This window comes from Miniopterus natalensis, chromosome 1 (assembly GCF_054644295.1).
Source record: "Miniopterus natalensis isolate mMinNat1 chromosome 1, mMinNat1.hap1, whole genome shotgun sequence".
In the NCBI taxonomy this organism is placed as follows: Eukaryota; Metazoa; Chordata; class Mammalia; order Chiroptera; family Miniopteridae; genus Miniopterus; species Miniopterus natalensis.
In genome coordinates, this window is record NC_142081.1 from 152,056,849 (window position 1) to 152,075,376 (window position 18,528).

The 18,528-nt window shown below is 36.0% G+C and overlaps 1 protein-coding gene across 1 annotated transcript in view; it reads left to right on the top strand.

The window, feature by feature from the left end:
- The window catches only part of FAM13A (family with sequence similarity 13 member A), a 243,773-nt gene that overhangs the window by 26,686 nt on the left and 198,559 nt on the right, over positions 1 to 18,528 (top strand). The window contains exon 4 of the mRNA XM_016203224.2: positions 15,582 to 15,759. Coding sequence (XP_016058710.2) covers positions 15,582 to 15,759 — 178 coding nt within the window. The remainder of the gene's footprint in view (positions 1 to 15,581; positions 15,760 to 18,528) is intronic.

Consider the following 18,528-nt stretch of genomic DNA (forward strand, 5'->3'; position numbering starts at 1 on the left):
TTCATTTTGTTAAATTATATGAGCTCCTTAAATATTTTGGATGTTAACCCTTTATCAGATGTATCATTGGCAAATATGTTCTCCCGTACAGTGGGCTCCGTTTTCATTTTGTTGATGATTTCTTTTGCTATGCAGAAGCTTTTTATTGTGATGCAGTCCCATTTGTTTATTTTCTTCTTAGTTTCTCTTGCCCTAGGAGATGTATTGGCAAACATATTGCTATGAGAGATGTCTGAGATTTTGCTGCTTATGTTTTCTTCTAGGATTTTTATGGTTTCATGCCTTACATTTAAGTCTTTTATCCATTTTGAGTTTATTTTTGTGTATGGTGTAAGTTGGTGGCCTACCTTCACTTTTTTGCATGTACCTGTCCAATTTCCCCAACACTATTTATAGAAGAGACTGTCTGTACTCCATTGTATATTCTTGTCTCCTTTGTCAAATATTAATTGTGCATAATGATGTGGGTTGATTTCTGGGTTCTCTTTTCAGTTCCACTAATTTATATGTCTGTTCTTGTGCCAGTACCAGGCTGTTTTGATTACAGTGGCTTTGTAGTATAACTTGATATCTGGTATTGTTATCCCTCCAGCTTTGTTCTTCTTTCTCAAGATTGCCATGGCTATTCAGGGTGTCTTTTGTTTCCATATAAATTTTCAAAGTATTTGTTCTAGATGAGTGAAATAAGCTGTTGGTATTTTAATAGGGATTGCCTTGAATTTATAGATTGCTTTGGGTAGTGTGGACATTTTAATGATGTTAATTCTTCCAATCCATGAACATGGTATATTCTTCCACTTGTTTACATTTTCCTCTATCTCTTTTTGCAGTGTCCTATAGTTTTAGAGTACAGGTCTTTTATCTTCTTGGTTAAACTTATTCCTAAATATCTAATTTTTTTGTTGCAATGGTAAATGGGATTTTTTTTTTTTTTAGTTTCTCCCTCTGAGAGTACATTATTGGTGTACAAAAATGTCATCGATTTCTGGGTGTTAATTTTGTATCCTGCTACCTTTCCAAATTCATTTATTAAATCTAGTAGTCTTTGGGTGGAGTCTTTAGGGTTTTCTATGTACAGTATCATATCATTTACAAATAATGACAATTTTACTTCCTCCTTTACAATTTGAATGCCTTTTATGTTGTCGTCTTGTCTGTTTGCTGTGGCTAGGACTTCCAGTACTATGTTGAATAACAGTGGTGAAAGTAGACACCCCTGTCTTGTTCCTGTTCTTAGGGGAAATGGTTTTAGTTTTTGCCCATTATGATGTTGACTGTAGGTTTGTCATATATGGCCTTTATCATGTTCAGGTACAATCTTTCTATCCCACTTCGCTGAGAGTTATCAAAAATGGATGTTTGATTTTTATCGGATGCTTTTTCTGCATCTATTGATATGATCATGTGGTTTTTGTCTTTTCAGTTTGTTTATGTGACGTATCACATTTATTGACTTGAAAATATTGTACCAGCCTTGCATCCTTGAATAAATCCCACTTGGTTGTGGTGTATGATCTTTTTAATATATTGCTGGATCCAATTCGCTAATATTTTGTTGAGGATTTCAGCATCTATGTTCATCAAGGATATTGGCCTCTAATTCTCCTTCTTTGTAGTGTCTTTATCTGGTTTTGGAATTAGGTTAATGCTGGCCTCTTAAAAAGAGCTTTAAAGTGTTCCTTTCTCTTGGATTTTTTGAAATAGTTTCAGGAGGGTATGTGTTCATTCTTATTTGAACGTTTGGTGAAACTCCCCTGTGAAGCCATCCAGTCCAGGGCTTTTGTGTGCTGGGATCCTTTTGATTACTGCTTCAACTTCATCAGCAGTTATTGGCCTATTCAAATTTTCTGACTCTTCCTGATTGAGTTTTGGAAGGTTGTTTTTTCTAGGAATTTGTCCATTTCATCCAGGTTGTCCAGCTTGGTAGCGTAATTTTTTTTTTAAGTGAAAAATAAAATTTTTATTTTATTTTTATATATAATTTTAATGATAGGATAAGCTTGCAAATATATATTGTACTTTATGTAGCGAATAGGACTTTTTTTTGTTAATATGAGGTCAGTGATCGAAAAATTGCTTTTCAACCATTAAATTGAAGTGAAAGCATTAGGTTTGGTATTTTATTGCTCACATAGAAAATAAGAGTACTCTCCTGCCAACAGTGAGCTTACAGTTTTATTAAGGAAACAGAACATGTGCACAGAGAATCAGGATTCACAGAATAAAGGGGTGGAGAGGGAGGAATCATTTCTAAACCAGAAGATCAGAAGGTGGTACTTAGCTGGGCTTTGGACAACTGGTAGAATTCCCACAGATGGTCTGTGCTCTAGGAAGAGAGGCTTGCATGGACAAAGGTGTTTGGTAAACATAGGCAGGTGATTGCAGCAGTGAGCACAGTGTGTGTGTTGAAAGGGCGTAAATATAATTGGATTTGATAATCTTTCTGTAAAATTATTGATCAAATACTAAAGTGGCACATCCCTAAGTAATTTTATTACCCTCAATAAAATTAAATTTGTCATCTTCATTGCCTTGGGCACATTTTTCTTTATTTAAAGAAATATTTTTATCACAGTAATATATGCATATGGTTTTATTTAAAAATCAAATAAAATTGAAATTTATAAAAACAAATTTAAAAAAACTAGCAACCCTCAATTCTTCCCCAGATAAAATCAGTTTTCACTTGTTTTGCTGGTTTTTTTGGTTTTTACTTCCATGTGATAATATACCTATACTGTTATATTTTGATTTCTCACTTTTAGACATTATCTCATCACTTCTGCTTATGAAATATGTGGAATTAGCTCTATTACATTGTCACTCCAAACAATTTCTTCCAATATTGTTATGGACAATTTTAGCTGAATTCATGATTAATGTTTGACTTGTTATGACTATATAAGACTGTGTGTGTGAGGTGGATTGCCTGATATTAATATTTGTCTTATGCTTTCACTTTTATAATTTTCTAGAAACCTGTTCTATAATTTTTTTTTCAAACTGCTCTAACAAATTCACTGTTAACTGCCCCCCTCACCCAAATAATCAAATAATTTATCAAGTCTTTATTTCTGGACAAATTCCTCTTTGGCCCTCTTTCTTCTGCTCTCACTTAAGCTGGTTGTAGAGGTTGTAGAGATCACCCTGAGCTTCCCTCACCAGTCTGCCTGAACCTACTGTTTCTCGAAGTTTCTTCCTCCATTGTGTTGGGGCTTCAGTAAGTCCCTTTAATCTGGAAAATACTCTTTTGGTGTTGGAAATGTTCCTGTATTAAATTTCTTACATTATTTCTTTAGATGCCTTATCAGTCTTTTAATCCTGATTTCTATGAAACTTAATCAACTTTATTTTCCAACCTTGTTTGTTTTTAAAATTTTAGCTTTTATGTTTTTAATATCCATGTTCTGTGTTTTGTTTTGTTTTTCTAAAGCACCCTGTTCTTTATAGCGTTCCATTCTAATTGTTATCTTTCTGAGGACAAACTAACAAGGCTTTTTTGGGGGTGGGAGGGTGTTTTCTTTTTTCCCCTATATTATTTCTTATTGTGGGAATTTTTGTGTGTGTGAGTATGTGTCTCTTTACTCAAACATTTGGTGATTCTTGGCTGCTGTGATTTAAGAATAGCATGTTGTGTATGTGACCAGTGGGCTTGTCTCCTGGCATATTTCACATTAGAAGGTGGGGATGGATAGAGGAAAATCTAGCCTGTTTCATTTGGGGACCCAAAATGTCAGTGTGTGGACAAATTTTTCTCTTCAACCACCAAGTTCCTTAAGAGCAGAGAAGTGGGAAGTGTGCTCATGGCCGCATTATTTCTTAGCAGATTTTCACTAATTCTCACTTTTTCAACTGGTTGGTTCCTCACTATAAGCCCTTAGTTCCTTCAGGTATCCAGGAATCCATTGATATCCAGAGACTAAGCCCCTGCACTCCCTACCTGATAATACACCTACCTGGGTGCATGCGTTGGCGCAGCAGCAAGCTCCCTGGAGACTGACAGGCTTTCCAACAGTCTGCCTCTTTTCAGTCACTTGTATTCACTTCCAAGTGTCTTTGAAATCTCATCTACTTCTGTCTTCTCTCCTGTTTTTGTTTGTTTGTTTATTTGTTTGCCGTTGAGTACTTAATGCTTTTTAAACATTATTTTATTGTCATTTTAGTAGAGTCTTGGGAATAACAAGTGATCACTCCTTTAAAAGGACATTCTCCTTTGCCTCTCCCCTCCCCCACCCTTGATTTTAAATGGAACAGAATTTTATAATAGCTGTGCAAACAATATGTGAGAATAAAGTGCCTATGAATTTTAATATATGAGCATTTGATAATTTAGATAGCAACTGTTTTTCTTAAGAAAAGCACCCTAATAATAGGGCCATTTAAATCAGTGCAATGCCTGATTGTAAAGAAATCTAATTTAATAAGCTGACTTGTGCTTGAGCCTTGAGTTCTGCTTTTCTTTATTACATGAGGAATTCACTAAGAAAGTCTGAGTCAAGCTTGTCTTTTATCCATACTGTATGTCATAATGACGCTTGCATTGTCTGCAGTTAGGTGCACGATTTTCACCTTGTGAATGTTGGCTAGTTATAATGCCACTTAAGTCATCACTCCGTGGATATTATGAGCTCCGTAGGAAGTATATGACTTATTTCCTTCCCCAGGTTAATTTCTTCTTACTGAGAAGTTCCTTTGCTTTTGAAATTATTCAACCTTCACAAATTTCTGTGTCTATGAAAAACAGAATCATTATATTACACTCCAAGTTTAAGCCCTTTTCATTTTCTGTATGTGCCTTTTAAGTTTTATATAAGCAATACTAAGTATATGAACTATTTTTTTCTTCTAGAAAAATACCTAAATTCAGAATAGAATTAAAGGGTTGCCATCTGCATATCTGTCCAAGGTGCCAAATTGTGAAACCTGCCCTGGAATGATTGGAAACGTGGTCCTAGGAAATCCAGGTTTCCACACGTAGGACTTCATACATTTTGGCGACATTCCAGGGGTTCTGCTTACATCATATCCACGTGACAGGAAGAACCTTATTTGTGTTTATAATACTCTGATCTTTAAGAGTAGGTTCTGATAACTAGATGATCTTTTGTTTGCTGAGTACATGAGTAAATCTTTATTTCCTTTTGATGCCATGTGTAGTATTAAGTAGTAAGTGAGGTTATGCAAATTTGGAAAGAGAAGCCATGACTAAGCAAAACTCTGCATTAGACCTGGTCTTGAAGTGTGTGTGTATGTGTGTGCGCGCACGTGCATGTAAATTTGTTGAAGTCTTTCATCTGCTGTCCTCTTTTTAGTTCTCTTTATTCTTGACAGATTACACCTTTAAAAATTATTTTATTGTAATTTTAATGAAGTATTAGGAGAAATATAAACTTATCTTTAACTGTAAAGTCTCCTTTGACTTTTTTTTCTTATACTCGATTTTAAAGCCAACAGAATTTCCTTATAACAGCTTTATTGAGACATATTTACATGTCATAAAATGGACCCTTTTTAAAGTGTATGATTAAGTGATTTTTAGTATATTTACAAAGTGCAACCATCACCACTGTCTGGTTTTAGAACATTTTTACAACTTCAGAAACAAACTGGAAGTCTATTAGCAGACACTCCCCATTCCTTCCTCCTCCTACTCTCTCCCCCTCCACATCCCCCAGCCCTAGGCAAACACTAAACTATCTCTATAGATTTGCCTTTTATGGACATTTCATATAAATGGAATCACACAACATGTGGTCCTTTGTGACTGGCTTCTTTTACTTAGTATAAGTTACAAGGTTCATTCGTGTTGGAACATGTGTCAACACTTCTTCCTTGTTATGGCTGGTTAATATTCAATCTTATAACTATACCACACTTTTGTCATCCATTCATTCATTGATAGACTTTGGGCTGTTTTCACCTTTTGGCTATTATGAGTAATGCTCTTATGAACACGTATTTCCAAGTTCTTATATGGACCTAACCTTTTGACTAGGTGTGCTGTTATGAACACTTATCTACACGCTCTCATGTGGATATATGCTTTCGTTTCTCTGGGACATCTACCTAGGAGTGTACTTGCTGGGTTAAATGGTGACTTTATGTTTACCATTTTAAGGAACGGTTTTCCAAAGTAATTGAACTATCTTACATTCCCATCAACAATGAATGAAAGTTTTCATTTCTCTGCTTCCCCACCAACACCTGTTGTTGTCTGTGGTTTTTATATTAGTCATCCTCTTAATATAGGCAATAGAATTTTGCAATAGCAGCAAGATTATGGGCTTGAAGAGGAAAAAGGGAGAGGAGACCAAGCCCCTTCAAGGCCAATAGATAAAGTCTGTCAGGGATTTTCGGAACAAATTGTTTTGAACTGAGTGAAATCCTCAGTAAATTCTGCAATTTTGACTAATGCTTTTATGTGAGAAGTATCTTATTTGGATTGAGCTGGAAAAGAGAAAACAGCCAACAAATGACTTATTTTAGAAAGTATCCAACTTGTATTCATAGAAGGTCAGCTCACGTAAAATAAATATTGAAAATTTGCTTAAAGAATATCAGTTTGAAGGGATGTCAAATGCTTAGCTTGCTAGCCACCCGTAACTCTGCCCTAATTCCCTTAAGCTGTGTTGTAAACACCTACTTTGCTGAACCCATGGACATAATCAACATAAACAAATTTGAAGATGTAAGGGAGAAAGTAGAGACATCCAAAATAGACTTAAATAACTCTGGGCTTAACTCTGGGCTTTATGGTTTAACTCTTAGGACACCAAATCAGTCCACTTACAGCTTGAGCACTAGTGTCAGCTGAATCATGTGGTGGGGGGGTGGGAGGGTAGTGGCAATATGCTTTCCATATTAACTACTTACTGTAACTACACACTTACTGTTCTTTTGCTGCTTAATATAGCACTAGATTCATGCGGAAAGCCAAGTTTTATTTAGCTGGAATATTGCCTTATTGTTCACAATCATTAGCATGTTATATTGTCAGGCTCCCCTTTCTATGTGCTGTGATTGTTTTTCCCATTCTCCTGTGTACTGAAATCCCATATAAACAGGTTCCTCAGCTGTTAAATGCTTGTCTAACAGCCAGTCTAGATATGATCTTCCAGTGTGGAAATTTAGATAGACTATTTTACACGTTTCTTATATTTTTTATCTATACTGCCTGTTTCCCCTGACAATTCAGCACTCAGTAAATGCCCACAGAACAGGTTAGCTGACCTACTATTTAGGCATCATCAGGAGTTAGTCTTTTGTTAGCAGACTGAAATATAGTGTCACATAATTCTTTGTTCTGCCTGCAGGCCTTTGCCTGCATGTTACTTGGAGCAAATACTTATCATGTGGTTCAACATGCAGGTTCATTCTGGGGGCAGGAGTTCAGGGTAGATCCTGGCTAATTTAGCAATAAACACACCTCTGCGTCTTGCAGAATCTAATCAGAATGGTAAGATATGTAGTTTCATTCATAGTGTCTAAGAATAAATGGTACTTAATTTATACTAGTCATTTTATCATCTTGCCCTTTGAGAAATTGGTGTGAGGCCGAGAAAGAACTTTGTCATGGGCAAGGGTTGAGAGAGAGCTGTAAAAATATAGCCTCTCATTTTACATGGAAAAATACCAGTCCCATTAATTACAAGATGTAATTATGTACATAAGCTTCTCATCACTCTAAAGAAGTGACTCTACTTCTGGAAAATGAAACGCAGAGGTAAAGTCCAGTCTAATCTAGTGTAGCTGGCGTTTTACAATTCTTTTCCCCATTCTCCTGTGAATGCATATTTAGAAAAAAATATAATTCATATTTTTTTATTCTCACATATTTTATAAAACATTTTATGCCCATACATTCTTGTAGGCTTTTATTAAAATGTTGTTCCCCACACACACCCAAGGACCTAAGAAACTACAATGAATTAGGATTCCTACCCCGTACTACTCATCAACTTTATTTGTTGATTCAGGAAACATTTTTAAAATATTTACAGGTATGAGACAGTGTTCTAGGTGCTCTGTAATAATGATGATAATAACAGCTAATTTTGTTAGAGTGCATTGATCAAGTCGTGTTCTGAGGTCAGACTGCCCTGATTGAACTGCAGTTCAGCTACGCTGTAGTGTGGACATGGACAAGTTAATTAATCTCTCTGCTTCAGTCTAGTTGTCTCTAACTGGGATGTATTAGATTCTGGTTGCTGCTTTGACAGATTACCACAAATTTAGTGGCTTAAAATAGCATAAGTTTATTATCTCACTGTTCTGTGAGAGGTGTGGGGGCTCAGCTGGTTTCTCTACTCCAGGTCTCATAAGACCAAAATCAAGGTGTATGTCAGCCTGAGTTCTTAGCAGGCTCTTTCAGTTCCTTAGCTGGTTGTAGGGCTGAGGTCCCTGTGTCCTTGCTGGCGTTTTCTGTTTCTAGAGGCTGTCCACATTTTTGGGCTTGTGACCTCTCTTTATCATCAAAGTCAGCAACAGCTCATTGTTCTATCTAATAGATTAGCAAATTTTCACAAATTCTTTTGTGAGGTTTAATGAGGAAATAAAAAGCTACTTCAATAAATCTGTCTCCACGAGGCTAAATATTTTGCTTATTTTAACGGCTGATGTTCTTATAGCTCTGAGATTAGCATTTCATCAGTTTTATTTTTTTCTCCATGAGGCTAAGATTGTAAGCCAGGAAACCTTCATGGCCACTGAAAAGCCAAAGCACGTGACAAGCACTACAGTAAATGTCCTGATTAGAGTTAGTTGCCTTCATGTGATCTTGGTCCAGCATTACTGATTATGATTATAATCTTTTTTAACGAGAGCAAATATTTGTCACATGATTCAATGTTTTTGGAACAAAAACATTATGGTACAATCTTTTTTAAGTGCTGAGTAATTTTTCTCTGTGTCTTTGCTTGAGAAATGGGTCAAGAATGAATGAAGTCTTTCGAGAAAACTTGAATAATTTAAAGTGGCACTTATCCCTAATGGAGAAATCTAGTTCTTGTCTTCAGAAAAGGTTGATGTTAAGGAAAATGATGACTGTTTCAATTATTAACCGTTATTCCATCTGCAGAGTATTCTTAAACCTTTCAGACCCATGAATTAAAACATATTCTAATTTTTATTCTAATTCATAGAAATAACTTCAAGTTTCAAACAGTTAAAATATTTTATTTTATTATTTTTTTTAATCCTCACCTGAGGATTTTTTTCCATTGCTTTTCAGAGAGAGTGGAAGAGAGAGAGAAACATTGACATGAGAAAGACAAATCAGTTGGTTGCCTCCCATATGTGCCCCGACCAGGGCCAGGGATTGAGCTGGGATCAGACATTTGTGCCCTTGGCTGGAATCGAACTCAGGACTCTTCAGTCCGCAGGCCTACACTCTAACCAGTGAGTCAAACAAGTAAGGCTCAGACAGTTGAAATATTTTTAACAGCTGCAGAGGTTCATGTACTTCCATTTCTGAGACTCTTCTGTGGAATTTCATTGCTGAGTATCCTTACTCTCCTACCACCAGATAACTCTTTTCTTGTCATATAGATGACTCTCTCTAATCCAATTCCGACTTACCACTTTGAACCAGCTAGTTCTTTAAATATACTAAATTATTCCACATTTCTTTAAGATGTGTTCAAGATATAGATGTCTCTTAATTCCTATACTTTTTTTGTCTTACTGTGCCTTAAAAGTGTCATAAGTGTGTATCAGTCTATTAAGACTAATTTTTTTTCTTTCAATCCTCACCTGAGAATATTTTTTTCCATTGATGTTAGAGACAGAGTGGAAGGAAGGGAAGGAGGGAGAGAGAGAGTCTTATTGGTTGGTTGCCTCCCACACACACCCCGACCAGGGCAGGGATCAAACCTGCAACCCAAGTATGTGCCCTTGACCAGAGAATCCGACCTGCAACCCTTTGGTGCGTAGGCGATGTTCTAACTACTGAGCCACACCTGCAAGGGCTAAAACTATTTCTTAATTGCTTTTTATATGCAAGGAATGCATTGAGGGATTTTAAAATATATCTAAAACCCAACCTCCAACTCTGAGCTCACATTTACCAGTTTGTGGATTTTTTTTTAAACTTTAACTGCCTGCAAACATCAGATACATTCTTAATGAGGCCTTCCTGACAATCTTATTTATAATTGCAATCACCACCCTCACCCTGGCCTGTACGCCCAGTTCCCCCAACCCTATTACTGTATTTATTGTTTAATGTCTCATCCACTAGACTCTAAGCTCCATGAAGTCAGGGGTTTGTTTTGTTTTCTGCTGTATCACAAATGCTTAGAATTGTGCTTGGTATAGAATAAATGATTCAATAACTATCTCTTGAATGACTGTTTCATACATGTATTTTACAATTTACATATATAAGACAGACAAGACATGTTTAAACTATATCCAGAATCTGCCCATGTCTTACCATCTCACCACCACTGACCTGGTCCAGGGCCAACCTGCTTTTCTCTTTGGACTGTCCCAGTAGCCCCCTAACTAGTCTCCCTGCTTTCACCTTGGCCCCTTATAGCCTAGATTCAGCACAGCAGTCAGAGTGGTCCTCTAAAGTCAGATATTATCCCCAAAGCTTAAAACCCTCACTCAGGGTTGTGGGGGAAGGTGAAGGTCATGGCTTGAAATAAGACTGTGATAACCTGCCGTAGTCCTCCCCGCAGTCTCCTCACTTTACTTCCTGCCTCTCTCCCACCTAATGCTGAGTGGCCCAGCCCCAAGACCCCCTCAGGGGTCTAGCAGTTGCCATTTCCACTTCTTAGCATGCACGTCCCTCTTTCCTTCAGCTTTCTGCTTGGTTGTCACCTTAGAGAAGCCTCCCCTGCCCCCCTGACTGGTGTTAAATGAAATGACATTCCCCACCCCTGCATGACTCTGCTTTATTTCCTCTTATCCTGCTTTATATTTTTTCATAGCACTTAGGTTGCTAATTGGTTTGTCTGTCTCCCCTTCATTTGAGTGTTTCGTAAAAGCATGAAGTTTCTTTTGTTCAGTGTTGTCTCTTTAGTATTAAAGAATGTCAGACACTTAGAAAGCACATGGTAAATGTTATAGATGGTGCACAATAAGTGTACATTGTGAGTTAATGTGTACAAAAATTGAAGCATTGCTAATTCTTTTTTATAATGTGAAAACTCGAGGGAGCCATTATAATTACCAATATAAATGCAAGAACATGAATGAATAGGCAGTGTTTATTATATTTAGGTATCAGCAAAAGATAATAAAAGTAATAATTATTATAAACTTTATTTCTCACAAGCATGAGAAGGCTGCTTCTTATTTAGGCACCTTTGCACCCCAACTGCCTGACTCAGTGCTGTGCCGGGCGTTTGCCTACCAGGCTTCTCTAAAGGAGTGGAGCCAGGCTGAGTCTCTCCCGTAGGAAGCCTTGCTACACAGAAGATTGCTGGGGGCTGGCAGTCGTGGTCAGATTTACCACAGATTTCTGGAAAGGCAGTGCAAATTGCAGATTCTCAGTCTGTCAGAACATATGAAAAGAGGTGAGGAGAAATATGCTGATAAAGTAAGGTCTTTGCTGCACTGTCAGTATATTTAAGTAAAGATTCAGGAGGTAAATTATGACTATTTAAGGTCCCAATGTGGTGTGCAGTTGTCAAAACCACTGAAGTAGAGGACTCTCAACATACTCAGTGAGTGAATCAGTGATGTCAGAGGAAATGGAAGTGCTCTGGCATTGAGTAAGATAAAGACAAGGCATATTCTCCTCAGTTACTTTTGCTTTTTGAGAACATGTCTAGTGATTCTTCTTTTCATGCCATAAAGGATTTAATGTTATTTTGTTAATAAGTTTGAGATTCTCTGAATATAACTGTCTCCATTCCCATTATTTGCTCATTTCCTGGGAAGATTATTTATTGTTATTTCAAAAATTGGAGGTAAATGATGAAAGTGCTGCATTTTTTCAAAAATGTTATTGTTATAAATTCATAACTATTTGAGAATTTCTTTTATTTGATGAGCTGTCTTCACACTCAAGGGTTTGATGTTTGATTTCAGAGACAGAGGCCAAAAGGCCGTTATCAAGGCTGTTGCTTATACCCTTAAATGATAGGAGTTAAACCACACTTTTGTATTCTTTTATATTTTTTTTTATATTTATGGATGTTTAATCTTAACTTTTATTGTTCCTATTCTTTATTTTCATATAGAGGTTAATTTGTTCTTTGAAAAACAGTATTGCCTTATTTGTGAACTGGTAGGTTCATACAATGAGCCAGCAATTTCACTCTTTGGTATATGTCCAGGATACACTTCTGTACATGTGCACCAGGAGACATGTACAGGAATGATCCTCACAGCACTGTCCCCAGGGAAAAACCTGGAAACAACCCAAATACTCACTGACAGGGGAGTGGATAAATAAACTGTCAGAATGAAATATTATACAATGAATGAGTATTATAAAATGAACTACAGCCTCTTGTAATAATGTGAATGAATCTTAGCAATAGCTTGTTAGCAGCAATAACTTTTGTAAGTTAAAGACAACTCAGACATAAATATCCAGTCACAATGGAAGCAAGGGAATGAAGAACAAGGAAGTCAGGATGGTGTGAACCAGTTTTAAACAGAGAAGACACACATGAAAACATCCAGACTCACTTCGTATTAGTCACTGTAAAAAAAAATAAAGAAGGAAAAATAGAATTACATTTTCTCTTCGTAGTTATTTATCTCTGTAATATACAGGTATGAGAAATGGGTAGTCTGTAATTAGTTTTTAATCACCTCCAAACTTAATTATTTCCCTTGCTTACTGCTAGTCAAGTAACTCTTGACTCTGCTAGCCAAGATCTTTGTGCAGTGGAAAATAATGCCGTCATAAGCAACATACTACATGGATTATGAAAGTATTTGAATATGATTTATTTCATTTTTTAAAGTAATTTAAATTAATATGAAAAATTTCAAGTATCAAAAAATCTATCTCACCCTAAAAATTACATAGTTTATTGGATCATATTGTTTGTGATCAGTAAGAAATAATAATTCTAATTATAAATAGAATATTCTCCAAAACAATTCTAACAAAGATTGAAATCTACACATTTTTGGCATTGCTGCTTATGGTAGCATCACTTATTCTAACATTCAGGAAGGTGAAATGGGCTCATAGTAAAAGGCATTTCATTTAAACCTCTGGGTGCTCATGAAACCAAGTCAATGAAGGTAAAGTAAAAGGAGTTATACTTAGTGTGTGTCAGTCACTCTTTTAAGTGTCAGTTCGTTTCATCCCCATCACAACCCTATGAGATAGTTAATATTACCATTTACAAATGAGGAAACAGAATTTGGTGAAGAGTCTAAGGTCGCACAGGTACAGCAGGCTCCCATATTCATGGAGGATACATTCAAAGACCCCAGTGGATACCTGAAACCGCAGATAGTACGAAACCCTATATATACTGGTTTTTCCTATACATACATACCTATGGTAAAGTTTAATTTATAAATTAGGCACAAAAAGATATTAACAACAGCAATAACTAATAATAAAAAGAACAATCATAAAATATACTGTAATAAAAGTTTTGTGAATGTCGTTGGTCCCTCTCTTCCCCCCCTCCCCCAGTAATTTTTATATTCTTCAGTCCAGACTTATGTCTGGATCTGTGCAATTATTCCTTACCTGCAGTCAGTGGCTTGGTGTTACTCGTTTTAGGGGATCCTATGCTAAAGTCTCTGTATAGGCTCAGTGCTTCTGGTGCAACAGGTTGTTGTCCATTGTAACGTTTTTCTGTCTGTCTTCTACCCACAAATTTAATGCCTTTTTTCCCGTCTTAACTAAGCACTTATTGTGCACTGTGGCCATAACTTCTGCAATTTGAGGTGCAATGAGAAAACTAGTATGAATTCCTTTTTCTTTCACAATTTCAAGAATAAAAGATTCATTTTTACCGTAGATCTTAGCAGCCTCAGCATACAATTTTTCTTCTTAAGTTGAGGACTTTCATCTTTTCACTTAAAGGAAGCACATTATGGCTTCTCTTTGGCATATCCGGATTGCCAGCATCATTACTCTTGTGCTTTGGGGCCATTCGTAAGTAAAATAAGGGTTACTGAACACATGCACTGTGATCACGACAGTGGAGCTGATAACCAGGGGCTGGCTACTAAGGGACTAACCGGCGAGGAGCATCTACAGAGTGGTGATGCTGGGCAAAGGGATGATTCATGCCCCAGGTGGGACGGAGCAGGATGGGGTGAGATTTCATCACACCACCCAGAATGGCGTGCAATTTAAAACTTAGGAATTGTTTGTTTCTGGTATTTTCTGTCTAATATTTTAGGACTGCAATTGACCTCCAGTAACTAAAAGTGAAATGGCGGGTAAGGAAGGACTACTGTAGTAGATGGCAGAACCAGGATCCGAGCCCAGGAAGGGCCTCCAGAGCCTGGCTTCTTACCTTGTGCTCTGCAACCACTCGGTGCCACTTTATGTGACTGTTTTCACTTCCTGCAGTGACATCATGTTGATTATACATTTGTAACACTGACTAGTCATCTGCTGCTGCATCTCATTTGCCTCACTTTTCTGTTTCGTAATCACTTGACTGGGCAAAGCAGCTGACCTAGCCAAATGAAGCCAATGTGTATTAGTTTTAACTGGATTGTTTTCATTCTTTTAGGCATCTGTCTAAAAGATGGGTTGTGATTATTCCCATAGCAACTTTACTGTGTTTAAATATTGACAAAACAACCAAATCTTTGAGAATTGAGGGGAAACTTTTCATATGTCTGCCTATGAATTTTGGAACGTTGTTGGATATTTGGGCTGTATATGAGGTTTTTAGGCTTTTGTGTGAGAGGCATATATCAGGTTCTGAACTCTATAATATGTTAGAGATTATAAAGCTATATAGAAATTAAAATTGTTCTTCAGTTTTCTTGTGTACAGATTCCTGATCACTAAGTTTAGTGTCACTCATGGTGTCCCAGGAAGGTCTCTTGTGTCAAATTTTATTCAAATAAGTGACTCTTGATTTTAACAAAGTTAAAGACAAAAATCAAATGGAAGTTTCCACTATGGATAAAAACCCAACCATTATCTTAATTTGGGGCAATATAACAAAAAATTGAACACATTTTATGCAGTGAATAAAGCTCTTGGTTTCCAGGATGTCTTGAATAAATTAGGAGTTCTTTAATGTTAGCTCAGCGGTTGAGCATCCCAGGAGATCACCGTTCGATTCCCGGTCAGGGCACATGCTGGGGTTACAGGCTCGATCCCCAGTAGGGAGCGTGCAGGAGGCAGCCGATCAATGACTCTCTCTTCATCACTGTTTCTCTCTGTCTGTCTCCCTCTCCCTTCCTCTCTCTGAAATCAATAAAGACATATTAAAAAAAAAAAATCTTTAACGTTAAAAAAGTTAAATGCTTAAGGAGCATAAAGAAGGCAAAGGTTCCCCTTTTTTGATGGCCTATCTCAGTCTTTAGGAAGTTTTTTCTGAATAAAGTGTTAGAATTTAAATACTTGTGTACTTTTGTTATTGTTAGTATGAAATGTGCCTGAAAACATTTTTTATTTTTATTTTCAGATGACAGAAGTGATGCTCAGGAAAGTAGCTTAAGAGACTTAATAAAAGAGCTGCCAGACACGCACTATTGCCTCCTCAAGTACCTCTGCCAGTTCTTGACAAAAGTAGCCAAGCACCATGTGCAGAATCGCATGACTATTCACAATCTCACCACTGTATTTGGACCCAATTGCTTTCAGTAAGTTAGTGAAGTTTTGCTTTAAATATTATCAAATACCCCTTTTCTTTTAGCATTGCCTGAAATTACTGGGATATAGACCCATATGTCAAACTGAAAAGTAAAATAATTTATATTAGAGAAGTTCCATCTTGTTATTGGGCATTTTAGCCTTGTTTTTTGTCCCCATTTTGAAGAAAGCAAAGAATATCTTATGAAATCATCATTTGTAATACTTCAAATAACCTTCTTTAAAATTCTGGAAATAAGTTTTGCTTTCACCAAAAAGGGCATTTAAAAAAAAAATCTAATCTGAAACATTGATTACAAGAAAGGGAAGGAATATGATGTAGTGCATAATTTTTAATGGTGATAAAGTTCAGAACATAGCTAATGGATGGAAAATTACAAGCAGAATGTGTCAGTGACAGAAAAATGTAACCTCAGCTACATTTATTTATTTCCTAGGAATAAACTAGACTGGAAATAAACTAGTTTCTGTGGTGAGTGCTACATCACTAGCCACAAGAACTTTTGTAAAGCTTTATATTTTATTTTCCCTGTTATTCCTTAAAGCTCTTTAATGTATAAAAATTGATCTTGCAGTTCAGGAACTTTGCTTTTAACTCTCCTATTAATCTCCACTGATATCAAACATGTTCCTTCTAGTTATAAGGTGAGAGAAAGAGAGAACACGCTTTAAAAGCTCTCAGAAATTCTCAGGAAGTTTTTTTCTTTTTAATAGTGTGTCTGCTTATCCACTCCATTAATCTACAGACCCATTCAGCTGCCCAGAACTAGTAATTTTACAGCCCGAGAACCACCATCTAAATATAAACTCTGGCTTAGCTCATAGTGGCTGCAGGGTTCCAGGACGTTTGCAGCCTACTATGGGGAGAAGTTCTACCTTAATAATGATCCCTTTGTAACCTTAAAGGTTTACATTTTAAATAACGGCATTTCATAGGATATGTTAGAGTCTCATGAATAAATGTCTCAAACACAGGCTCCACTAACTTCTTATCTTATTCAGGAGCTCTGGGGTAGAAAAAAGCTCTATTTCTTTTTTACACCTATCTGCAAAGTAAACTTTGTTTGGTGACTTACATGTAAGAAATAAAGGTAAGTAGAAAACTATTCAGCAATTTTTAAACCCTAGATTCCAGAAGAGGTGAAAGCAAATTTGTAAATAGAATGCTTATTTAATAACAGAGATATATACCTCGTTGCTGACTTATTGGATTGGGCTTGATCTGGAATTTCTGATAACCTGCTTCAGTTAGTCAAAATATCAAATAAGTGATGAATTTTTATTATAGAGTCTACTAATTACTATAGCTTAAAATTTTTTTATTGTGGTAAAATATACATAATAAAATGTGCCATTTTAACCATTTTTAAGTGTACAATTCAATGGCATTAAGTACATTCCTATTGCTGTGATCTATTAATTGGTATGTATTTCTAAACTTACAGAAGTCACTACCAGGTCCTTTTCTCATTGGAACAGAGTATAATGCTTATAACAGATAGTGTTCATGGAGCACTTAGCAAATACTGTACTCTCATTTATCTAATTGATTCTAAAAAGGCAGAAGGGGTTATTTTTGCCCTTTAAGTTTCTCTAACGAGGTCAAGGAAAAACAGACACTTTGACTCTAGTGACCACAGTTAGTCCATATATGTTATAAAGATGATCAGTGGGAAGCTGCCATTCAAGAGTAAGTCTCACCATGAACTAGTAAAAGACAAAGAAAGGAAATACCTTTCTCAATAACTAAGGTGAATACATTGTTTAATCAATAGATGAGGAAGTTTTATTTCTAATAGATAAGGGAACACCCTCATGAAATAATAATTTTTAAAATAACATAAAATTTTAGGTACAAAATATTGTCTATGAAATATCTAATCATAAAAATGAAAAGAAATACACCAACAATATATGATTGTTTGGTGTTCTGGCTGCTGGGCTTCGAGGTGACTCTTAATTATGAGGTTTTCAACATGTTTATTAATTTAGGTGATTGGGTAATACTATCATTGTAAAATATTCAAACAATAGAGGTATGTAGAATAAAAATCAAATACCCTCCATTAGTCCCTCCCATTCCTCTAGAGATAAAATCAGTAACCAGTAGGTGTATATCCTTCCATCTTTCTTTTTGAACACAGAATCAATCTATTCTTAAATATTAATTGGATCCTGGTACATAGATTGTGAAGCTTGATTCCTTTTTATGGTAGAACTTGAACTTTTAATATCAATGTGTTTATATAACTCATTCTTTTTAAAGTATTGAATAGTGTGAATTTGCCCTAATGTAACTAACTATTGATGAACACTGAGGTAGTTGTCATTTTAAAAAAAATATTTAAAAGAGTTGCAGTGTGTGGTGCCAGGTGGGTACTGGAAATACCAGGAGAACACTTTATGAAGTATATGATTGTCTAACCATTATTCTGTACACCTGAAACCAATACAAAATAATATTAAAAGTAATCTGTAATTGAAAAAAAAACTTAACCACCAATTTAAAAAAGGGAAAAAAAATAAATGGGTAAAAACACACACAAAAAAACAGTTGCAGTGAACACCTTGAGTGTGACTCTTTATGTATATCTGCAACTGTTTCTTTTAGAATAGATATCCTAAAAGTGGAATTACTCAGCTGAGGGGTTTACACATTTTATGATCTACTGTGGCAATGTTATAATAATGTTTTTATAGTGTCCTGTGGCACAGTAATAAGTATTTTTCTATGAAAAATTCATCCAACTTTTGGCTGT